This window comes from Clarias gariepinus, chromosome 2, assembly GCF_024256425.1.
Source record: "Clarias gariepinus isolate MV-2021 ecotype Netherlands chromosome 2, CGAR_prim_01v2, whole genome shotgun sequence".
Lineage (NCBI taxonomy): Eukaryota > Metazoa > Chordata > Actinopteri > Siluriformes > Clariidae > Clarias > Clarias gariepinus.
In genome coordinates, this window is record NC_071101.1 from 31,123,920 (window position 1) to 31,150,656 (window position 26,737).

Here is a 26,737-nt window from a genome sequence, read left to right on the forward strand (position 1 = left end):
ATTACGACTAAGAAAAATGTCAGTTTGCTAAACAGCATGTAGATTCAGCAATCCGCTTGGTTGCACACTAGTTAGTGCGCACGTCTGCAGATTGGGACGTAGCCACGCGTCCTGGTTATTTTTACATCAAGGTCACAGAGTGCGGCGCTGACTATGTCGTCATGGTGACGCCGTGCACATGGTCCCGCCTCATTCATTCGGCCTGGATTATCGGGGTCTAACACTAGGAGGCGCAGATCTTCTCTTCTCTTCTCCACTCCTCTGCTCCTCTTTTCATCCCGGCCCGCAATCCTCTCTCCTCTCATTCTGTTTCGTCCTCAGCCTCTTCTCCGGTTCTCTCCGGTTTCCTTTTGGACTTTGTTTTATTTCACCTCTGGGGTTACAGACACTACCTGACGCCAGTCGGCTTTAACTGGAGCGCATCGGCAGTGGAGTGGAGAAGACGTGATTACGGCTGGAGACACATAACGGGACGCACAGCACTAGGGTATGACCGCGTTAACCCGCTTTCTGACTCGGTACCATGTCGTGTTATGAGATCGGAATACTGAATGTTCAGGGATGCAGTGCAGGGTGAATGAGGATGCAGTATGAACAGTGCATATAGAGCTCTGGATGTGTGTGTGTGATTCCCGTTATGTGGAGAAGCGGGACTCCCTAGAGGGTTTCTGTTAGAAGGGTTGCCATGGCGACACACGGTTCTGTCATGAAGCTCCAGTAATAATAGCGCGTAATTAATATTTATCTACTACCTGAGGAGTCGTGAAGCGCGTTCAGATCACAATCACACCTTTCCCGGGTGTGTACGTTTCACAGATGCTCCGTTATTGCTCCTAATATAATAATAATAATCATAATAATCATAATCATAATAACTGTTTAAGTTTTAGGGGTTTCCTGCTGTATAACCGGGGTCTTTCGGATTGCAGATGAATTTGTTACATATGGGGGGATAAACAACCTTGCGGCGTGACTAGTCGTGTGCCGCGCGCGCCCCCGGCACGCTTAAGCGCGCGCTCCCGACTCCAAGACTAAACGTGACCCTTTTCGGGCGGCCCGTGATCTAACGGTGCAGCAACAGCACGACTTCACACCCCCGTCACCGTGTCTCCGTTTGAGCACTTCTACACTATCAGTCAGTCACCTTTAAACGCAGATGAAACCCCTCATGTTGTGTAATCCTCTCGTTTCTCCTGTGTTACTGTTCATTAGCACCTGATAAACACTGGACCTGATCAATGACTTCAGACAGGAATAAGTTGCAGATACTGTGTAGTAATACTAAGCGATCTTCACACGAGGATCTCACCAGGATCTACACACAGTGTAGTAGAGAGGATGGTTAGTGTCCCCTTTCAGCACAGTGGAGTCTCAAGAGGTTATATACAGTACAGTATACTTGCATGGATATTTTTTTTTTATTTAGTCTTATTCAAAATAAATTGCAGATTGATTTTAAACTGAATCATACTTAGAATAAAAAAATAGGAGTTGCATGATTAAAAACAAAAATGTGTTAACTGTGATAAACAAAAAAGAAAATTACATTCATATCTAAAATCCAAGGTTTCCCAAAAGTCTCCATACATAGAAGAAATTAAAATAATTAAGCAAATTACCTGTATAAAAACCAGAAGTCTTAAGAGGAAAACACCCTGTACTGCACATTTGCTCAGTTTCTTGACCGTTCCTGCCATCTTTACCAGCATCCAACTGTGTTCTATTAGGTTTAGGTCTAGAGATGATCCAGACCATGGCTGCAGAAGATGAATACCATTATCACAGCCAGTTTTTACCAGATTTTTAGATAATTCACACAACTCTTTAGCCAGAAAAGCCCCAAACTAATTGTTGAAATTACACGATTTGCGCATGGGGTGAACTAATACATGCCATATGTCGATGCTTTTAAAGTCCGGATCCGCACAGCAAGACAATCCGGATCCAGCCACCACCTCAAATTAGAAATGCAACAAAACAACATAATAAAGTGTATATTTCCTATCTTAAAATAAAAACATTATTTTAATCTGCTAGTTTTGTAGTCTATTTGGAGATTATTATGGCAATCATGACCTGAGATTAACTCAGGCTAACTGTAATAGTTTTCCTTTTTGACATCATTGTCATGGCAACATTAACAGCTGGCAAGTGTATCGTGTTTAACACCTTAAATTTTAACTGTTGGCTAACAGGCCCCCGTTTCCACACTGCAGCGAGATGAAACTTTTTAGAATCACACAACCAGTCATCTTTACTCTTTCAGTTTTCCTTGATCAGCTGGTGAAATTCTCCATGTTTTCTTTATGCTTGAAGGATGATGCCACGGGAGCGCATGCTCATGAGCGCTTTTGAAAGTAGAAGAAAATGTTGTGGCTGCTGTTTTTCACAAGTTTTAGACATTATGTGTACGTGTTGTGGCATTATGTGCGTTTAATTTAAAAATAATTTTGTTCTAACAGTGTTTTGTGTTGTCCTTTATGGTCTTAAATTGTTTAACTGTTTAGGTTTACAAGCAACAATTTGCATGCAAACAGTGCCATTTCTTATGCACAACTTGGACGTATTTTAAATCTTTCTGTCACTTGAATATCTGATTGCAGCCAAACATTAAGTTTTTTCACTAGGCGTGATTGTATTCTTTCTCAGACTGTGTTAAACTGTGTTTAGTAAAAGTCACTTGATTATCAACCATCTTTTCGGACTATTGACCTTTGAATATTAATTTATTAAGAGAACCCCCTCGTACCACTTCACTTTAAACCCTGTCAAGCCAATTAATTAAACTTATACCAATAATAACATACAGTAATTACAACAATCAGTATTTTGACTTCAGTAAGTCATACTCTTGAAGATCACCTGTTATATTTTAATGATCTATTGAAAGTCACATAGCTACAAATTTCCTCCATCCCTCTGACCTACAGAGACATCGAGACCTCCGGTGGCACAAACGTTGCATTAAAATTGAATGTAGGTGTACATATAAATAACTTGATATTTTAAAAATGACATGCTTTCAGGGCAAATAATTTAGGTCTAGAGTAAACAAACAGAATAATGTTGTTGTACATTCTGGTTCGTTGCTGGGGTCCGAGGACATTGCCGGATATGAATGGTATGATTTTCAGCAATGATTTATTGATAAAGGTCATTTCCCTGTTTCCCGAACCCGATGCCCCTGCCTGACCAGGTGACAGACCACCAGACACAGGATTTTGGTATGAGCCGCATTCTTACGAAGCTGTGCAAAACAGGAAATATGCTTATTTCTTGTTAAGCTGCTAAGCAATAGTCACAACTACTTTTAAAACTAGTTGAGACAAAGGCAGAATAGTTCAGCAAAATGAATGATCAAAATGAAACTCATTGCCAGGCTTTATGATTCGGTTTTTACATTTTACACATCTATCATTTAGGATGTTGTTTTAAACTGTATGACTTTGCGGCTGCTGAGAAAAAATATTACATCATAAAATAAATATTTGATGGTTAATTACATCAGTGATCTTATTATATCATGTATTTTTTGGCAGTAAACTTTGTACCATTGTGAGCAAAGACGGCTATCGTGAAAGTTCTGGCAAGGACATTTTTTTTCTGGGGAAAACAGTCAGTGTGTGGCTACTGCTTCAAGGGTCATCTAAAATTCCTTATCAAAAAAAAAAAAAAGGAATAGTATTAGTTCAAATATGCTAGCTTCAAATATAAAACTCTAGCTCATAAAATAACGTCAAACAGGAGTTTCCAAGGCTAGCTTCAAACATGAGCCTCACAAGCTAGCTGGAATTATGAGACTTACAGGTTGGTTTCATATATGAGCCTCACCAGATAGCTACTTAATGTGTCACACTTTAGTTTCAAATGTGAGACTCACAGACTAGCATAACATAGTGTGGCGTGGGCGGGGCGGCAGCTGACGACCAGCATGCCTTGCAGGGATGTCGGTGTGTTCACCATGTTGGGGAAAGGTGTTTTGGTCAGTGGCTTTGGCCCTGTTGTGTGTGAGGGGGGTGTGTGACGTGTGAAATGTGCTCTAGTTCAGGCTGATGCTGAATTAGATGTAGGCTCCTGAGTGAAGGTGCTGCTCATGCCATACCTGCTGTGTGCTTAAATAAAGTACTCCCAGCCATTGCATTGGGCAGCAAATAAGCTCACTCGTCTCTCCAGCATTCCTTCCGGCATAAAAACACTACAATATGAAGCTCATATTCTAGCTTTAATTATGAAACTCAAAGATTAGCTTAAATTGTGCTAGCTTCAAATACTGTACGAGTCTTACCAGCTATGTAGCTACAAATATAAGACTTGCTGTCTTGCTGAAAATATTAGTCATAAATTGCTAGCTTCAAATATGAGACTCACCAGCTAACTCCAGCAATGGTTTTGTCAGTGGCTGATAATACTGGTTTGAGTGTATTTAATACACTGATTTATGATCTGGGTCTCGCATACAGTGAGGTACCGCGCATACTAAAACATCTTTATTATATGAGACTTTGGAGAACAGGCTTCTCCTGTTGCCCCTTTTCAACCATAAACTCTACTCCTTCCATCTTTTCTCCACCCTTTAAAATTATTTAGGCACAATTTTTTTGTGGCAGTTTACTGCACAGATCAGTCTACGTAATAATATTACTCAAATGTAGTAATCTTCTTTAATCTGAGGTCGATGGTAAGAGCAATATATAATCTGCAATAGAGAACACATGAAATTACACGTCGTGTTACAGGATTTGATTAAAATTTCTTTTTTTAATGCTGCAATAGAGAACTTTGATGCACCTGCTTCAAACCATGAGATGCGTGTTACTACTGTATGCTCACTAATACTAACCTCATTCATAATTGATGATGTGTCTTACAAAGTTTAGTGTCCCGACTTGGTCTGAAGTTTAAATGAGCACACGGCATGTTTAGGACCTAATGAGTTAGCTAGTTAGTTTAGATAATTTATGTTGTTAGTTTTGTTAAATGTAGCAACTTGGCCCTTGAGGAACGTTGTTTCGTTTCACTCTGTACTAAATTTTACATGGTTGAAATGACAATAAAAGCCTACTTGACTTGACTTGAGAAGTGAATGATGTCTAAATGATGGATTCTACCATTTGGTTATGTAAGTGCTGAAGTATTCAATTGAGAACACAAAGGAGGAATATGGACAGGGCCAAAGGAATGCGTAAGGGAATCAGCTCTCTTTTCTGAAGCTTATTCCCTTACTCATGGCCCTACACAGTTCATCACTTCCACCCTAAATAACCAGCACATAGTACTGTAACTCCTTCCTGTCTCTTTGTTTCTGTCCCCATTGCACTGATGTTGAGCCTAGCTTTCTGCAACACACAATTGTTTAGTCAATCAGTGAGCTTTATCACTGATTAGTATCGGTTTGTTTTCCTGGAGTTTGCATTCCCTCAAGCTTGAGCTGATCATTTTTGTTTTCTGAATGAGGTCAGAACAGGGGAATTCGCTCATTCAGGGTCATTCAGAACATTCAGGTCCATTTGAGTGACTGACTCCAGACTTCAATATGTGCAGTACAATAGGTTTCATTCATATAATTGGTAGAGGATAGAATTGTACCTGTGTTTGCTTTTTGGTGCTTGGATGAATAATGCTAAATCCATTAGCTAATCCAGTTGGTAAATAAATAGCTTCAGTGTGCTATGCTAAAAAGTGTAAGCCAATGTAATATAATAACATATAATAAGCTAGTAAGTGCGGAGGAAGAGAAATGGAAAGGGTAAGGGAAAGAGTATATGATTCTTATCATTTCATTGTGTTTGTACTCCTAATAAAAGGTCAGCATGTCTTAGCCAGTATTTTGTCTATGAGTTGTTCTGTTTTGCCCTCATGAGACATGCAAAAGTATTCAAGTCCTGCTAGCTTCCTTATTTTCCCTTGGCGTGCATAATTGTGAGGTGACAGTCACTTATATAGCTGATGATGTTATATAACAGCTTTGTGCTGGAAGTTGTGGTTTCCACATTCCCACATGTTTCTGATTCCGTCCTGGGCGTAAGAGGTGGGCGATATGGCAATAAGAATTATATTACAACTTTTAAATGAATTTCTATGATAAACAATATCATCATAATATATAGTTTCCTAACACTAGCAGCCAAACAGTAATGCAGCACATTAAAATAATCCTTTATCTTTAAATAATTGTTCAATGGTGCTTTTATTTCAGGAAAAGGAAATTGAAATCAGAAAGAAAAGAAAACATGTTGTAAGAATATATCATGAATAATATATTCTTTCCCTGACATACAGAGTATATGAAGAAAAACAAAAATTACATATCACCTATTTTTTCAACTTGGACCTCGATCTTTGGCTTATTTAATACAAACTATAAGAATGTCATCTTTTCGGGTGCCAGTTTACATCCTTGAGCTCAAATTCAGTTACTGTAACATCACTCTGACCAGTTTGTGGTGTGGAGTTTGCACGGACTTTATATAATAGTCACAGGCTTTGATTATATTATATTGTTGAAGTGGGCTTATTAAAATAGCGAGAGCAGCGAACAGGTGGAGGAAAATTTGGAGAGGTGGAGTTATGCTCTGGAAGACAGAGGAATGAAGGTTAGCCACAGCAAGACGGAATACATGTGTGTGAATGAGAGGAACCCAAGAGGAACAGTGAGGATACAGGGAGCAGAGGTAAAGAAAGTGCAGGACTTTAAGTACTTAGGGTCAACGGTCCAGAGCAACGGAGAGTGTTCAGAGGAGGTGAAGAGACAGGTACAGGCAGGTTGGAATGGGTGGAGAAAAGTGTCAGCAAGAATGAAAGGAAAGGTGTACATGACAGTGGTAAACAGTGCCGGTCCCAAGCCCGGATAAAATGGGAGGGTTGCGTCAGGAAGGGCATCCAGGGTTAAACCTGTGCCAGGTTGTTGTGCGGACCGGATATTCCGCTGTGACCACCCCTTCCCGGTAGCAGCCGAAAGGACAACAACAACAACAGGACAGTGGTAAGACCAGCGATGCTCTACGGCTTAGAGACAGTGGCACTGAAGAAAAGACAGGAGGCAGAGTTAGAGGTAGCAGAGCTGAAGATGTTGAGGTTCTCCTTGGGAGTGACAAGGATGGATAGGATCAAGAATGAGTTCATCAGAGGGACAACCCATGTTAGATGTTTTGGAGAGAAAGTCAGAGAGGCCAGATTGGGGTGGTTTGGATATGTTTAGAGGAGAGATGGTAAATATATCGGTAGAAGGATGCTGAGATTTGAACTGCCAGGCAGGAGGTCTAGAGGAAGACCAAAGAGGAGATTTATGGATGCAGTGAGAGAGGACATGAAGTTAGGTGGTGTGAGAGAAGAGGGTGCAGAGGATAGGGTTAGATGGAGTCAGATGATTCGCTGTGGCGACCCCTGAAAGGGAACAGCCGAAAAACAAAGAAGAAAGAAGAAGGTTTATTAAAATATGCTTAGATTTTGCCAGAAGATTTTCTCGAAAGGGCAAAGTTTTACTTTAACCTTTCATGTGACTCAATTGCTGTTTCTATAAAAAGGAATGAAGCATGTCCGGGCATCCACATCAGGGCATCAGGAATAATCAGAATAATCCATACGAGAGTGACTTAATGCTGTTACTACCCCGAAGCTGATTTTTTTTTCTTAATAAAAGCATGGCTGAAGGTCATGTCTTCCATTTATATGGCTTTCATTGGCCATAGATTACATTTAAAATGTATTAATAAAAAATCACTTTCATCATAGTAGCTGTAAACAGCGGTTTTGTCAATAAACCAAACAAACAAAGAAGCAAAATAACCTCTAGCTTGTCATGTTACAGAGAAAGTTTAAATCTCTTGATCCTGATGACCTTCGCATGCTCGAAATCTTCACCATAGAATGTTACAAATAGGGCATTCCTTCCCAGAATGGGAAGAGGTCCAGTATAGTGATGTAATTAGGATGAGTGCACTGATATAAAACCGTGATCCACCGTACAGCTTTTAGAGTTGCTTTTAATGTTACTATCGTCACTTATAATAAAGGATTATCTCGTGCTCATAAACCCAGGGTCACTAAGGCAGGCAAGTCGTGTATATACAGAGTCAGCTAAAAAATGTATACACTACACACCTTAGGAAAAGAAAAATAGTATGATGTATACTATATTAATATAAAATGTATAGCAATAAATAGCGTATTAATTAGTTTTTTTTCCAGTGTATATACATTTCCTTGGCTGACTATATATATTTAAACAGAAAACAAACTGAGAAAAAAATGTCCATAACCCTTATTGTAGAAAATTAGAGATATCATTAACACCACCTGTCCAATAATATTAGGGAATTTATTAATACTGTGGTATGAACAGGGATCACTTTGGTGTTACAGATTGCCATAAGTCTTATGATGCTATTTGAATGGAACAAGCTAAAAAGAATAGTGGTATAAAGGCTCTATTATAATGCTGTTATGCTGTTGGCATTTATGAGCACTGGTACTAAGTGTTCAACTATGCTGTTGAGTAAGAGTGAAGTCTTTCTTTGTTAAAAGCATTTTTATCCGGTTACACTAAAAATACAAGCAGCCTGTGATCAGAGAAGCAAGATGGTGTCTTATTCGATTTTACTAAGACAACAGTGACATTGATCTGGATAATATTTTCACACTGCTTGGCATGTTTTCCATCTTGTCCGCCTCTAACGATCGGTTCTTCAGCTGCGATACCATGACAACCATAAAGGTGAGAAACAGAGAGCATTCCCAATCACACAGTTCCCTGTGTTGTATTTTTTTTTTTTATTTTTTTTATGATTTTGACTTTAGTCACTGCACAGAATCTTGGTGTAACCAATGACAATCTACCGTTCTTTTCCTTTCACATTGTTAATCTGATATTTAGTTTTTTCTTAAAAGTTTTGCTCTATTTCTATCTGCTCTGCTTTCTTGACATTTCGAAACTGAACTCCTGCAACCCTCTCCTGGCAGGTACAGTATGCTGCCTTTGTACGCCATTCGTTCTCTGCAACTGCACACCACCCACCGCTACGCTCACTCCACTGTAGCTGCCAGGGTCAGATCTAAATCACTAAATCTTGCCTACAAAGCCAAAAACGGACCAGCATTCGCTTACCTCAAAACACTTTCACAAACCAAACTAACACTGCTCACCACTAACACTGGTCCCACCATCTCTCCGGGTACAAAAAAGCCATGCGTCAAGACTCTTTTCTGTTCTGGCACCTAGGTGTTGGAATGAACTTTCTGTAGATGACTGAACAGCTGAATGAACTGAACCAAAGGAAGTTTAAAGCGCTTAAATTTTTAAATCTTGTATTGTCTGTATGGTATGATTATGTATGAGGGGCGTTCAAATCAGTGCGGGACTTGTAATGAAATTTGAAATTACATGAAATAAAATGAAATGAAACTGTAAATTTGATTCGCATTTACAGAAGACCCACAGTATGTTGATGAGACTCTTAGTTGCAGTAAAACATTTGAATGGTGCAAACGTTGTAAAGCGGGCCATACGTCCGAGAATGACGATCCCAGTCAAAGTGACCCAGAGCCCACTACAGTTCTTGTCATGAACATTCAACAAGAAAAGTGGAACGTCTGATCCTTGAACTTGTCACCCACTTGCAGAAGAGATGCATTTGTCTTTGGGAACATTTCGGCTGGGAGTTCCTGCCACATCCCCTGTACAGTCCTGTTCAAGCCATTTCCACATGATTGGGCCATTAAAGGAGTTCCTGGGGGGCCAGTGTTTCTATCTAGTGAATGGATCTAGTGCATAAATGTAGCAGGGGATTATATAGAAAAATAAAGGTAGTTTTTACTCTCGTAACTGTGTTCTGTTGTTCTGTTAACACTCCTCGTACATGTGAATGATGGCCCAGATTGCCAGTGACAATGTTAATATATTGCAAAAGGAAATTGTGACACAAATAATGTTATATAATATAAGTTAATAAATATAAAAAAAAACTATATGTTTATGTCTAACTGCAGCACATGGACATATATAAAAAAGGATACTGCATCTCCCAGTTTTAGAAATAGTGAATACATTTTAGTTTATAGGTGAGAAGCTGTAGTTAAGAATAATATGAAGCAGAAATAACTGTGATCAGGTGATTATGACACTTTGGGAACGTGTATTACATTAGGTGGGTCGCTTGATAGTCAAAGTTCAAAAGTTTTTTACCGTTTCAAAGTTCATAGTGCAGTAATTAACTGTAGCCCCAGCACACACACACACACACACACACACACCCTCCTGTCTCACTGCGAGGTTTATTTCATTGTATTGTTGCTCGTTTGCTACCTGTGTTATCTTGCTACTTGCTTATCTGTTTTCGTTTAAAGTGGACCCATATGTTTGTAATTGCAGCAGAGGACTGGGTTGATGTGTATGTGTGTGTGTGTGTGTGTGTGTGTGTGTTAATTAAAGTTTGATCTCTTTGTTCTGAGGTGAAACACTTAACATTTGTCAGGTTTCATTCTTTGTATTCACTATTTGATGAACACACACACACACACACAGAGTTAGGGACAGTTCTGTTGGCAAAGATTATGTTGCATAACATTTTATCTGTCATATTTGTACAGTGCTCCACTTACTTGCCAACACTTACATGCTAACAGTCAGGCTTTGCGTCAGTGTGGAATTAGAAATGTACAAATTTGCAAGCTGGATATTGTTGTGCTTAAATGAATGACTCTTTCAACACAATATAATTGTCTTGGTTCTACTTACACTGTGAATTATTTCACTGGGTTGCTGAATTCTGTTGAATTTTTGATTGGTCAGAAGGTCTTGATTAATTTTCTGTAACAGCAGAAACATTTATTAATATATAAACATTTTGTTGTCTGACCAATCAAAATGTGTAATTGTGGATAGGCTGCTTTGTAACATTTATATTATCCTAATTTCAAAGCAGTGCTGGGAGGAACTGAGCAACAAGCAGGGGGAGGGGCTTTTCTCATATGAGGTCACATTAGAGGGAAAAACTAATTGGATTGGTAAAGCACCGGCCAATACAAAAAAACAAACAAACAAACAGAAAAAGCATGAAATGTATTTTATAAACTGGAGACATGGCTGAATGTTTAAAAATTACTAAAAAAATAAATAAATTTTGCTTAATGGGTGCACTTTAAGTTTTTGACCATGTGAAAGTCTATCTATCTACAGTATATATGCATTACAAATTTGATGTTTATTTGAGTATGTTGGGAGAATGACTTAACCTTAAAGAAAGTAAAAGAAGGGATTTGTGCAGAGGTTCAAGGTAGGAAAGAGTAGAAGAATAAAGAGATAAGAAGAAGATTGGGTCAAAGGACAAGGTTGGAAGGAGAGTTCAGGAGGAGAGGGGAAAGAGTGGGACTAGCGTGTCAGCATATTTTCTCTAGAATAGAAAGCACTGAAATCTGTTAGAGAGAGAGAGAGAGAGAGAGACTTGTATAAGAATGAGATGACCGTGAGAGTTTTAAGTGAGGTGTAAATATGACTTGGCATAAAATATATCAGGAAAGCTGAAGGAGTGTTTGAAAAGAGAGGGGGGGAGGGAGGGAGGAACGAGGGGAGGAGATGGAGAGAAAAATGATTGGTCGCAAGGAGGGGTGGAGAGACTGCTAGAGTGAGACACCTTCCAAATCCTTAGTATCACATCTGAACAGCATCAGAGCCAGAATTGTATGAGGCGCCCTGTCGACTTACCCTTTTACTGAGCACTTAAATAAATGCATGTTAAACTCTGGAATTTTACAGAATAAAAGTCCAGAAGCTTCCAGACTTAAACTGTAAATCCTACAGGAAATGAACTCTGAATTTTATAAATGTAAACTTCAAAATCTATCAGGCTAACACTTGCACACTAAAACTCCAAACTCTTACAAATTACAGTATCTTTCAGAATAATAGTTCAGAAGTTCACAACATTACAGAATACATCTTGCTAAATATACCTATACAATAAATCATCAGAATTATTACGGGTAATGTACCCATAGTTAGAATTCTTTTGAGTATTTGTTTATTTTTGTAAATAATTTTAAGGTTTTAGCTTGTAGTTTTAACTACTTTTGAATTTAAAACAGCAACAGATTCCATACAAACCATGTTTCCCTGATTGTAGAAAGGAATTTGGCATTTTGCCTCAAAAGAACATTTTGAGTTTGAAAAGAGGCTTAGAGTTGGGGAGGCATGAAGACACTTAGAAATAATGTCTGAAATGAATAAGAATCTCCAGGCATTTGACCAAATTAGTTAGTGATGTTATAATAATGTTAATATTACTGTAATATAGTCTGAAAGGCTGAAAAGAGCTTTATTAATTTTTTTATTTGCAGTTATCATGCAGAACTTAAGATATCTGAATGTTCTCCAGAGAAAGACAATTTAAAGTAAATAAGTATAGATATAAAAATCTGGTGGGTATGCATAGTATGTATCTGTGTGTCTTTGTCTGTGCATCTGTGTGTGTACGCTGGCTTGTACATCTGGTGAGTCTTGGGAACAATTTAAGACTTCCACATCATGAGCCAAAGAGAGAGAGAGAGAGAGAGAGAGAGAGATGTAATAAGAAAGAAGTAAAGGAAAAGAGCAAAGCCAGCTAGTCGGGAACTATTCCTTGGCACAAACATTAATGTGGTTTATTAGGGACACATTGTGTTTTAAATCTCTGTCTCTTTGTGTATTTTTTTTTTAGGTTTATCCTTGATCCTAAAAAAAAAAAAAAACTCTAACGCACAATAAAGAAGAATTAGCTGACATAAATGGCTGACAAACAGATCAGGTAAGCATGACTTCTATCTTTTCCAAGTTAACATGAATTATTAATGATCTTTTATGCTGATTTGTAAGGATCAGCATTTCCTCTCACAATGTTCTTACTATTTTTAGTCTTACTTTTCACCATTAACATTGCCTTGTCTTCTGACTTCCTTCTTACACATTCCTTCTACTAGTTTGCCTGCCAAGTTAATAAATGGGGGTGTAGCTGGCCTGATTGGTGTTACCTGTGTGTTTCCCATTGACTTGGCCAAGACACGCTTACAGAACCAGCAGAATGGGGCTCGACTCTACACCAGCATGTACGTACAGACACAGCCACATTAGATGAATATACTATAGCGTTTTTACATTCTCTACTGCATAATAATATTTGATATGCCTGTGTGTTTCTGCATACAATTTTGTTTTTTTCCAGGTCAGATTGCCTTATCAAGACCATTCGCTCAGAAGGATACTTTGGGATGTACAGAGGTGGGTGTTTTCCTAAACTGATAAAGAATCTATGAAACTTGACTAAAAAAGTTATATTAATTCTGTATTAAAGTCTTAAAATAAATACAATGCATCATTCTATCACCCTTTACAAACGGTTGTGCAGTGACAAGTCTATTCTTGCACAGTTAGGTTTCCCCATCATGTGCTCCCCAGAGATGAACATTTTGCTAAGTACATTACCTTCATCACTGTACTTAAGTACAGTTTTCACATATCTGTTTTTTACTTTAGTTGTATTTAAATAGATACTTTTACTACATTACTGTACATCCTATAACAAATGTCTGTACTTTCTACTTTGCTACATTTGTGCATGGCATTGTGTTACGTTACCACATTGGTGTTAGCATTTGAAACGGTTATATAACCACCTGCTGACTATTTTAAGTAATTGCATACCTTTCCTCCGTGAAATGCTCAATTGTGTAGAAGGTTTTGAAATCAGAACCAGAGAATGTTGTAGACAGTGACCAAAACAGTACATTCACAGTCTAAAAGGAGAGAGAGAGAAAGAGAGAGAAAGACTGTGATTTAAAGGCTACAGTGAACTAATTCAACCTCAGTACTTTTGATACTTCAAATTGGATGGTACTCAGTACTTTTGTACTTTTTCCTAGATAGAAATGGACAAAGAAGACATCTAATTTACTTGAGCAACATTTTACTCCTGGTATCACTACTTTCCCACAAGTACAGAATTTGTGTACTTTGCCCACCAGTGGGTTCTTCCTCTGATGCGTCTTTTCAAACTGCTCATCATGCAGTGTCAAGGGTTACCCAGATAGCGTGCTGCTGAAGGGCAAATGCTGGGCCAACGGCAGTGTATACGTTGGGCCACTGTTGGCATTAGTGGTTGGCCCAATGTCATTTTGTTCATTGACCCAACATTGTTGCCTCATTGGTGGGGCCAAAGATAGGTTGGTCCAACGTTAGCGCAACGTACGGTTAGTAGATAATGGCTAAGTTGGAAATTGGAAATTAAATTAAACTCTTTTCATCATCACCAATAATAAGAAAACACATTTATATCTTAAGAAACTTACTTATTAATTTAAATTGTCATAAAATAATTACAAACTAAGAAAATATCTGTAACCATTTTGATGATAAACTACAAAATAAACATCTAGTACAAACACTTTTTCTCTCACCAAGGTGGATAAAAATAAATGCATACAAACTAAGTGCCCACTGCCTCAAAATATTTTTTATACCAGGTGACTCTGCATCTGCAAAACCTATTAGCCCTTTAACGTTTCTGGCACTTACTATGGCAACAATCACTGTGGTTCTAACCTCGCTATGGCTCAGTATGCTACTGTATTCACTGGCAACAGGTTGATTAGCCTAGCATAATGATGCATCGCTTAACATATTTCTCACCACATTACAGCAAAACTACTAACTGCATTCTCTTCATGTTAGCACCACAGATTCTCAACACACTTACGTCTTACTCAAGGGTATTTACATCTCATTTGGAGAAATATTAATGCACCTGTACTTAGGAGAAAAGAGGAACAAAACTTTAGCTTGTGTTTAGCTTGGTTCCACTAAATAATCAGCAGCACCTGACCTTTGTGGGGTTTTAGGTTCCTCCCTAATAATAAGCACCATCTAGTGACCTGGCCGACGTCGGAGCACTGACAAAAGGTTACCCAAATTTGGGCCAACAAGGTGGTGCTTTCTGGGTAGTGTAAGACCCTATACCAGGAAAATGCAATCCATCCACATTCACCTCCACAAGCTGGTATTAAAGACCTAAACTTATAGGAGAGACAGAGCGAGCCACGCCTACATGAGCGCATGACCTTGGCATTGACGGTATTAAAGCTTGCGATTTCCAGACAACAGAGCAAATTCTTTTCCTTTACCACACTCAAGAGCCACCAAATGTCTTTCAGGTTTCCTTTCAGTTATCAATACTAAATTGATGAAGTAACTTAAGCATGATCCCGCCATCCCCAGTACAAGTCATTGGTATGTGATGGTCATATTGTTTACAGGTCTCAACAGTAAATTTTGCAAGGAGACTTTAGATTTTATGAGATTTTACTACTCTGGCATAAACTGATGGGTTTAATATTCTAATGAGCTCACGTTTTTCCGGTCCTGCAGTGCCAAAGTTCTGAGATTACCCCTTACTTCTTCATATTTTGCTACCAAAGAGAAAGACTTTCTTGTATATCTGGAGGAATAGCTCTCCAGTCTACATGAAGGACTTTATTGCTCTTATTTTTTGGGTCTCAATTTCAGTCCAGTTCCTGTTCTTTAGGCACTTTGTGACCTGTCACAGTAAAACATTTGCTCCCAATTCTTAAATGTAATATATGTTAGTGAATTTAATTGAATTAAATAAAATTAAATGTATTTAAACATACTCATCATCACTTATTCATCATCTATACCGTTTCATCCTGTATTCAGGGTAGCGGGGGCCTGGAGCCTATCATAGGAGGCTTAGGGCACAGGGCAGGGTACACCCTGGACAGGGTGCCAATCCATCGCAGGGCACACACACATACTCACACACACACACTATTGGCAATTTGGGAACGGCAATTAGCCTAATCTGCATGTCTTTGGACTGTGGGAGGAAACCGGAGTACCCAGAGGAAACCCACCAAGCACGGGGGGGAGATGCAAACTTGCACACAGAGACGGGAATCGAACCTGGCCCATGTGTAATCATTTTCCAAAAGCGTGACCATTCACTTGACATCTAAAAAGCAGATAATTAGTTTGAAAATAATTAATCAAATTTATGAATTAACAAGCAATTAAAGATTTATGTTTGAATGGAATGCCATTCCAAATGAAATATTTAATTAATTATGTTAATTAGACATATTTATTTATGCATTTCTGGATATGATGGTGAAAGCGTCTTTCACTTTTGGTGTGTTCAGGTGCCGCTGTGAACTTAACCCTTGTTACTCCAGAGAAAGCCATAAAGCTGGCCGCCAATGATTTCTTTAGGCACCATCTTTCCAAGGACGGGTAAGACACAAGCGTGCACACACACCTGCACACACACACGCACACACACACACACACACACACTATTATGACGCACATTAGCAGTCTTTGGTGCACTCTCAAAAATGCACTTCTGCAGCACAAAAGCATGTGTGTTAGTGTGTCAGAATCACAGAGCCATCCTTTATGCACAAGCCTGCTGTTATTCTACATGCCTACACTGAAAAACATCTGGAATCACTTGCTCATAAAAGGAGGTGTAGTATTACACAATGTGGGCTGCTATTGTATGTCAGACATTAATATTAAACACAGGCTGTTCACCAACACTACCCAAAAGTCTCTGTTCACATGACAGACCACTCGACCTTCACTGGCCAAGTCGCACTTTGGCACACGTCTCCATAGTGACCAGAAACGGGGCCAGTAAATTATTGACTTGACACAATGTGAATTATTAATTCAGGTTTGGACTTGTACTTGTGTGTGTTTGTCGTGTGTGTGTGTGTGTGAGGGTGTGTCTGTGCATGCATGTTTGTGAGTGTGTTTATTACATCTGTTTAAATACAATTTATGAACTATATAGCATTCAGATGCATTAACAAGATTATGGGTTTTGGGATGATGTCATACAGGAAATCACAAAATCTTATAATTGCATCATCCTTTTAATAAATCAGTTTTCTTTATTCATTCACCATATTCATGCTAGAATTAAGACAACTCCATGAAGTATCCAATTTATTTTGGACAGCATAAAGATGTGCATATTACAAATAACCATTTAATAACTGTTCGACTAATGCTGCTCATAGCATTCATTACACTAAAGTGTTCTTTACATGTAACATAACCAGAACTTGGCAAGAGCCACATGGTGCCTGTATTTTTCTCACCGTCTGTCTCGTTCTCACATCATCATTCATCTGCTGTGTGTCATCTGCTGTGTGTTTCAGGCAAAAGCTCACACTGTTTAGAGAAATGCTGGCAGGCTGTGGTGCAGGTACATGTCAGGTCAGTTCATACACACACAGATGCTTTTGATTATTCATCCTGTGCATGAACAGTTATTTTCATCCTCTCCCTCTGCCTCACAATGAGCCTCATTTATCATCTGTAGGGGTACACGTTAAATGTAGTATTCATGAAAATCACCCCAAATATTTGTATCCTATTCATGCTCTTGAGTGGGTGCAGCTTTACTAATGTAACTGTCAAATAATATCACTTTAAATCATATACACTCATCAAGCACTTTATTAGAAAAAGCTGTACACCTAGTCATTCATGCATTTATACAATTAATTATATAATAATCATGTGTCAGATGTACAGTGTATAGAAGTATGCAGATGCAGGCCTGTATGTAATTCGGGTAATGTTTATATTATCCATCAGAATGGTGGGACAAATGTGATCTTCATGATTGTATTCAGAAAGGTTCAAAAGAAAAGCATCCAATAAGCAGCAGTTCTCCTGAAGGGAAAGCCTTGTTGATGAGAGTGGGCAACTGAGAATGGCTACTGTAACTTAGATAGCCGTTCTGTACAATTGTGGTGGGAAGAAAAGCTTTCAATAATACACAACAGTTTGTTGAACATTGAGGTGGCCGAGCTACAACAGCAAGAAAACATGTCAGGTTCCAATTCTGTCAACCAAGAACAGAAGGCTTACAGTTTCACCCAAACTGGAAAACTTAAGACATGGCTTGGTCTGCTGGATCTGCTGAGGCACATGGATAGGATTAGCATTTGGCACCAACAGCAGAAATCCATGCACCCAACCTGCCTTGTGTCCTCATTCAAGGTTTTGCGGAGCCGTTGTAATGGTTTTCCTGAGTACACTTTGGACCTGTTATAAATCAATCATTGCATGTTTGAGCGTTTCTGCTGACTGCTGTACATTCCTTCATAGGCACAATTCACATATCTGCTATTGGCAACTTCCGGTATGATCATGCACAAAGCAAAAGTCGTCTAAAACTGCGTTCATGAACGTGATCGTTACTGTACAGTGCTATTCAGTGGCCTTTCCAGTCACCAGACCTGAATCCAGTAGAACACCGCTGGGATGTGAGCGAATGGGAGCTCATGACTTCAATTACTGTAACTTTCACTTTTTTTTTATCTGAGAAAGAAATTTTTAGCCTTTAACTCGTCATTTCAGTTCGGTGAGCTTTGCCTTAAATGGAGTTTTGTGGGTGTCATCAAATGCAAATCAGCTTTGCCATGCATGTAACTCATAAGTTTATGGGTGATTGGTATTAACATAAGCACGTGTGCATGGAAAAAAAAAAAGTTTCTGTAGATCCAGTGGTCTCTTGAAAGATTGATAAATGAGGCTCAGTATTTCTTCCGGAATTCTTCCAGCCGTAGACGGCATGCTGTTTAGTTTAGGATTATTGCGCTCTGTATAAATTACGGAGCGTATCACATCTTTCTTCTTGATGATATCACACAACAATCCGGTCCAATAGAACTGGACCGCTCATTAGTGATGACGACTTGAGTTATTGTACACTGAACAACATGACGGGAATACAATAGAAAGAATGAACTTTTATTAACCTCACAGGCTTTGTAACAGTGACCATTACATTTTACCCCTAATTCTATCAAGCTGTGAGTGTTCAGGGTGAGAGATGGAGAGCTCATGCAGGAGTTAAAACAGTGGTTTCTCTGAGGTATCATCCTACTCCTAAATCATCAGTATCTTTGTGCGAATCCCATAATCTCTGAACCGGGTACACTTCCGATTTACTTACTGTATGGTCTTAAAAGGGGGGAAAAATCATGCGAGGTTCGTGTGTTTGCTTTTATAGCCTGAAAAGTGGAGATAAACAAACATGTCATCATGTGAAAGAGCTGCTCAGGAGAGACTGATGCAGGGTTTAATGGTCTTATTTACAGCTGGCTGGCTCTGCTAAGTGTGTACATGTTAATCCCATGGCAACCACATCCTGTATTCTTCTCAGAAGAGAAACGAGTCTCATGTAGACCCTTATGTAGAAGATTACTGATTGACGTGTTATTATGCACCTTTTGCACATGTGGAGACTGTTATCAGTGCCATTTTGGTCAGACACTTTAGTCTAGAACCCTATGATTAAATATTCTCTTTTGAATAATTACAGATCATTACCATTAACATTGCCTGTTTCTTGTTTCCTGTCTTACAGTATAATGCTTTAATGACAAGTTACTAATCAGAACTGATAAGTAAACTGTCAGATTGTAAAATGTTTGAGTTTGAATTTTGTAGTATCTGTCACCAATGTATAGTTAACTTCCATTGTTTATGGCTTGCAGGTCATTGTTACAACACCTATGGAGATGCTGAAAATCCAGCTGCAGGATGCAGGAAGAATTGGTGAGACCTTTATTCATCTATTCACTGAGATCTGAGATTACGGAGTGGTGGATTTGATTTTCTTCTTTTGTAGCCCATCCACGTTAGGATTTGAGATTTTGCTGCTTGTTCTGAGATGCTTTTCTGCTCACCATAGTTGTAAAGTGTATTTATTTATAGTCACGCTCAAATCAGTTTAAATAGATCCGATTTTTCCCCCATTCTCAGGTTTAAACCTTAACTTAGACCCGTATGATTTTATACCGTGTGCTTTCATCCACATGATTGGTCCGGGTATTAAAGTGAAGCATCAGTTACAGTCACATAGAATTCAAGAAAATCACAAGGAAAGATAAGATTAGCAAGAAAATAGGCAGAAATAAACTCTGTTGAGAAAAAGTAAGAGAAAGTGCAGTCTGCAATCAGTTATAAAACACTGCCCTCATGTGGCCAACATTACACATAGCTCATTGCAGTAATGACTATAGCTACTGTATAATAAATACAAAATGGGAGGGAGTATGTTCTGAATTGTTGAAGACATATAAATCTGATATTGCCTGAAAATAATTTTATAAGGGACGTGATGGATCATAATATATTTTTTCCCAGTCAAATTATGTTTAAGCTTATCATCTAAATTAGTCTGAGTTTCTGAATACTGGCTCTGGAACATCATTGACCTGCATGTTTGGACTAACTTCTTGAACCAGACGAATTTGGAACAAGATAAATGCTGAATGGTGCATGACGATATAAACAAGTGCATCTCTAAAACCAAGTCCTAAGCCTGGATAAATCGGCAGAGAGCAAACCTGTGCCACATTAAATATGTGGGCCCTGTATCCATCCATCCATCAATCCATCTTCAACAGCTTATTCAAAATCTGGTCGCAGGGGTTGCAGTTCTAGCAGGGAATCCCAAACTTCCTTTTTCCCAGCCACCTCAGCTAACTCTGACTGGGGGATCCCGAGGCGTTCCCAGGCCATTGTGGAGATATAATCTCTCCACCTAGTCCTTGGTCTGCCCCGTAGCCTCCTTCTAGCTGGACGTGCCAAGAACACTTCTCTAGGAAGGCGTCCTGGTGACATCCTTACTAGATGCCTGAACCACCACAACTGATTCCTTTCCATGCAAAGGATAGATCTCTATTTTGAGTTTCTCATGGATGACTGAGCTTCTCATCCTATCTCTAAGAAAAAAAGCCAGCTACCCTTCTGAGAAAACCCATTTCGGCTGCTTGTATTTGCGATCATGACACAACAGTTATGCGGGCCCTGCGATTCTCTGAAAATGGGTAACAGAGGGGAAAAAATGTGGGCAGAATCTCTTATTTCGATTTTTATATCAATTTCTTATATTGTTGTATCGTATATGTGTTTGCATGTGCATAGCTGCTCAGAGGAAGCTGATGCCACAAGCTGTGTCTCCTGGTGGCCCTGTTGAGGTGAAAAGCCAGACTGCCATGCAGCTCACACGACAGTTGCTTCGGGAAAAAGGCATTGCAGGACTCTATAAAGGGCTAGGAGCCACTCTGCTCAGGTACACACACACTTGATCTTTGGTAATTTGCAAACATTTCCTTCACTGTTTCTGATTCATTTCCTCATCGTTCTTTCTCTTTCTCTCTCTCTCTTTCTGCAGGGATGTTCCTTTCTCGATCATCTACTTCCCTCTCTTTGCTAACCTAAATAACTTGGGGAAGAAGGGGGAAGATGGTCCAGCACCATTCTACGTTTCCTTCATATCAGGCTGTATCGCTGGCAGTACAGCTGCTGTGGCAGTCAATCCTGTAGATGGTGAGTGCCAGAGAGTGTCAGACCTCAGACTCCTGGAGAAAGAAAGACTGTGGATGTCCTAATAAAAACAGGGGCAGTTTTTTTCCTTTAAAAAAAAAAAAATTGAAAATTGAGTTGATTTAGAAAGCTACAGGTCTGGTATCAAGGTCTCCAGGAGGGTAGCAGGAGGATGACATTTAAAGTGAAGGAGCAGCTAGGAGAACAATCACAGCCAACAAACAACTTATCGATTGGATCATTAGTGTGTGCACACAGAGTGCTTTCACAAAACTGTGGTGAGCACTAAAGAAATAGGGATGGGCAACTGAGGATAAACGCATATGGTGTATTCATACAAATTTTAGAACCTGCATAACTACTAAACTAATATTATTGGGCCAGGGGTAGCTCAGTGGTTAAGGCATTGGACTACGGTTCGGAAGATCCCAGGTTCAAACCCCACAACCACCAAGTTGCCACTGTTGGGTCCTTGAGCAAGGCCCTTAACCCTCAACTGCTCAGATGTGTAATGAGATAAAAATGTAAGTCGTAATGTAAGCCAAATGCCTAAATGTAAATGTAAATATTATCACTGTACCTTAGTACATGACACTTGTGCATAAAACATATTCGATATAGTATCAGTGTGAAATATGATTTAAATTTATAAAGCTTCTGTATACCATGGAATTCTCAAAAAGTTATTTGCACATTGCCTTTTTTCTGTCATTATAAACCAGCTTGAACACTTATTCACTAAATACTAGGGGCGTTCAAGTCAAACTGGGACTTGCGATGAACTTATAAATGAAGGTATAAAACTGATTGATATTTACAGAGAACTTCAAGCGCAGTACGTTGATAAGACTTTTAGCCGCAGTAAAGCACGGTAAAAAACCAAGAAGGCCGTACTTCTGAGACTGACGATCCAGGCCGTGGTGGTTAGAAGACCACTACAGCATTCCCGCTAACTTGAGGAAGAGACCCATCCATCTGCAAGAACTGTACACACAATCATTCATACTGTACACAACACTTGTACATTACAGGAACGAACTGGGATTATAGCCAAATCCATTTATATACATGTGGCGGCATTAAAGGAGTTCCTGGGAGCCCAGTATTTCAGAGTGATGCGGGTTGTCTGTTCATGGCTCTGATGTACTGAGAGAACTTTCCACCTTGATGGTAACCAAGCACTAGTGAAACCCTGGGATATAAATAGATTACTGTAGCATGGGATTATATAGAGAAATTAAGGAAATTTTCACTTTTATACAGTAATTTGGTTCTTTAATTCTGTACAATCAAAAGTCCCAGTTTGACTTGAACGGCCCAAGTATCTTATTTTTGTTTCAAAATATTAAGCACTAGAGCTTGCTGCACATTTACTCATACATAATGCAACGTGGACTGTAGAAGGAATCAGTATGAGTGGAAAACAGTTCCTTTATTCTGACTTCTGTGTGTGTGTGTGTGTGTGTGTGTGTTTTGCTTGTGTTACAGTGATAAAAACCAGGCTGCAGTCGCTAACTCGTGGCAGTCAGGAGGACACATACAGTGGGGTGACTGATTGCATCAGGTGATTCAAGCTTACTTTCTTCTCATTGGCTAGTAAGAGTGACCTTGTCGACTCGTATTTAGTGTCAGTTGAAGGTCAGAGTTAGTCAGCAAGGTCAAAATGTGTTAATTTCTGTTATCTCTGGCAGTTCTCCAACACTGGTTCTGTTTCAGCATTGTCAACATTATTTCCAAATGAGCACCATTTCAAAGCTTTGCATAAGTGAGTGGTTCTCTGGCGTGTCCTTGCGGCTCTCAGATGGTGCACATTTTCACTAACACGTGCGTGGAGTAAAAATTTAGACCATCTGGGGCCCCTTTGAGGGCTATTGGCATAAATTATAGAGATAATTGATAAAATACAATCTTCAGGAACTGCCAGGAGATCAGAAACATTATACTGTTCTGGCTAGAACTAAATCCCCCCCAGATTTTCTGTATTACCATGACGATACGAATAGAGATTTAAGTGCAGGACCAGCATCACCAACCTTCTCTACATGTATTGGTGGGAATTATGGCTGTCTAGGATTACAACAATCAGCTGCAAATACCAAATTATGCTCCTATTAGATTATCTTCATTGAACACTACCCAAATATATTACCCTTTTGGGTAATATGGGTATAGTCACATCAATTTAATTTAAATAACTTTATTAATCGTATACAGTATATACACTGACCTAAAGGATTATTAGGAACACCTGTTCAATTTCTCATTAATGCAATTATCTAATCAACCAATCACATGCCAGTTGCTTTAATGCATTTAGGGGTGTTCCTGATCAAGACCATCTCCTGAACTCCAAACTGAATGTCAGAATGGGAAAGAATGGGAAAGAAAGGTGATTTAAGCAATTTTGAGCGTGGCTTGGTTGTTGGTGCCAGACGGGCCGGTCTGAGTATTTCACAATCTGCTCAGTTACTGGGATTTTCACGCACAACCATGAAGACCCCACTGGGTACCACTCATCTCCACTACAAATAGGAAAAAGAGGCTACAATTTGCACAAGCTCACCAAAATTGGACAGATGAAGACTGGAAAAATGTTACCGGGTCTGATGAGTCTCGTTTTCTGTTAAGACATTTAAATGGTAGAGTCAGAATTTGTCGTAAACAGAATGAGAACATGGATCCATCATGCCTTGTTACCACTGTGCAGGCTGCTGGTGGTGGTGTAATGGTGTGGGGGATGTTTTCTTGGCACACTTTAGGCCCCTTAGTGCCAATTGGGCATCGTTTAAATGCCACAGGCTACCTGAGCATTGTTTTTGACCATGTCCATCCCTTTATGACCACCATGTACCCATCCTCTGATGGCTACTTCCAGCAGGATAATGCACCATGTCACAAAGCTCGAATCATTTCAAAGTGGTTTCTTGAACATGACAATGAGTTCACTGTACTAAAATGGCCCCCACAGTCACCAGATCTCAACCCAATAGAGCATCTTTGGGATGTGGTGGAACGGGAGCTTCGTGCCCTGGATGTGCATCCCACATATCTCCATTAACTGCAAGATGCTATCCTATTAATATGGGCCAACATTTTTAAAGAATGCTTTTAACACCTTGTTGAATCAATGCCACATAGAATTAAGGCAGTTCTGAAGGTGAAAGGGGGTCAAACACTGTATTAGTATGGTGTTCCTAATAATCCTTTAGGTGGGTGTATGTGTGTATGTATACACTTAAAGGCATTATAAAGTTTGTGAACCATTGACCACCATACCTATATTGTATGTGTTGAACATCTTTTTCCAGGTTTAGTCATTTTTATATTGTTATAATAGCACCAGTCTTCTGGGGAGGACTTGAAATAGATTTTGAAGCATGACTGTGGAGACTTGTGTTCATTCAACTACGAGAGCATTAGTAAGGTCACGCACTCATGTTAGGTGAGAAAGTCTGGAGTGCAGTCAGTGTTCCAATTCATCCCAAAGGTGCTCAGTGAGGTTATGGTCAGGGATATGTGCAGGTCAATCAAGCGCTTCAACTAAAACCTTCTAAAACCACATCTTCATGGATCTTGGTTGTCAATAGGAACATTTTCGTGACACAGGAACAGGTTTGAGCCAGTAAAGGGGAATTGTAATATTACAACATACTAATACATTCTAGACAATTGCATGCTTTCAATTTTCATAGTTTGTGGAAGAAACAGATATGGTTGTGATGGTCAGGTATGTACATACTTCTGGCTATGTACTGTATGTAAAAAGACAACAACAAAAAAAACCCTAAGCCTAACATTTGAGAACTTAAAAACTGTGCATTATTATTTATTTATTTATTTATTATTTATGTATTTATTAGATAACTATGCATAATATTTTCCCTACTGCAATAGTCCACAACGCAGCTCAAATTTGCACCACAAAATTGCACCATGACCTCGGGATTCGAATACTGCCTTGAGCCTGTATGTGTGTATGTGTGTGTGTGTGTGTGTGTGTGTGGCGAGTTTGCATGTTCTTCCTTGGTGGGTATCCTCCCATAGTCCAAAGCCTTCTAGAGTATGGAAATTGTCATTCCAACACGCGTTTGTAGAATTAACACCCTGGGTTAACACCCTGCATCGTCCCTGAAGTCCATAGGTGGCTCTACAGGATAAGAGTTATAATGAATGAACATCTATACTGTAAATGTACATGTATCAGATCAAGTCTAATGCCACACCAACTGTTATGTGTTACAGCAAAATTCTTCGTAACGAAGGTCCCGCTGCTTTCCTGAAAGGTGCGTATTGCCGCGCTCTCGTCATCGCCCCGCTCTTCGGGATCGCTCAGGTCATCTACTTCCTGGGCGTCGGTGAATTTATCCTTAGCTTTTTACCCAAGCGGAACAATTAACCAATCAGTTCTGCTTTCTGCCTTCCCATCTACACTGCACCAGTTAAGACCTCTTCCCTACCGCCTCCATCTCGTCTCCATGTGTTACCTGGAGGTTTTTTTTTTCCTGCTTGTTTATGTGGTTATTGTGCATTTGTTTTTTATTGGAATGTGTGTTTCATTCTGGATGAATGTGACAATCAAATGGTGATGAGAGAAGATATTCCCTCAGAAGGATTGTTTGCCAAATTCCCTTAGCCGAAGCACAGGCTATGAAATTCTTACTTCAACACGCCATTGTTGTTGGTTTTGTGGTTATATGAAATCTGCAAAAGTTTTATCTCATTCTGGATTTTATAAACTTAAAAAGTGATTTTAATTACTTTGCAAGAAAAAAAAACACTTTAATGCTTGTCAGGATCCTTAAGTATATTATGCCTCCCATTATTGTGATAGGAATTCTTACAAGCCTAGGATTTTATTTACATTTTTATTGCCCTTGAGTAACCTTGAGACATTATTGTATCCTCTATGCGCTTGAAGGCTAGTGCATAGCCATTTACAGTCTCAGACTGAGCACAGGTCTGAGTAAACACAAACACTGATGCTGAGCTTTGAGTCTGATGATAGCAGCGTGAATAGCGCAGATGACTCATATCGATTCGAGCCATCTCACACTACGGCTTTTCATCTGTCATAGAGATATTCCATTATGCACTACACCATGGAGAGCAGTGCTGTTTGAATAACTTAAATGTGTGCTGTGGCTTTGTCATTAAGAGCTGTAAGTAGCAGTTTCCAGTTTGACTAGATAGTTGTAATCCTACACCGCTTTACCTGCCCCCTGCTGGATGGAGATTGTCCTTGCACTAAGAACTGTTAGAGAGAGAGAAAGATTATATTTACATATGATATATTCTGAGAATAACCTTTACGCATCCCAGCACCAACATCAACATCAAGATTTT

At 39.3% G+C, this 26,737-nt stretch overlaps 1 protein-coding gene across 1 annotated transcript; it reads left to right on the top strand.

Moving 5' to 3' along the window:
- The first annotated feature begins 243 nt into the window (after window positions 1-243).
- slc25a22a (solute carrier family 25 member 22a) lies at window positions 244-26,737 on the top strand. The gene is made up of 11 exons (XM_053485470.1): window positions 244-487; window positions 12,690-12,776; window positions 12,949-13,074; window positions 13,191-13,246; window positions 16,180-16,270; window positions 17,206-17,263; window positions 19,558-19,618; window positions 20,993-21,140; window positions 21,243-21,397; window positions 22,883-22,958; window positions 25,637-26,737. The coding sequence occupies exons 2-11, from the start codon at window positions 12,757-12,759 to the stop codon at window positions 25,788-25,790; spliced, it is 945 nt and encodes a 314-aa protein (XP_053341445.1). The 5' UTR covers window positions 244-487; window positions 12,690-12,756; the 3' UTR covers window positions 25,791-26,737.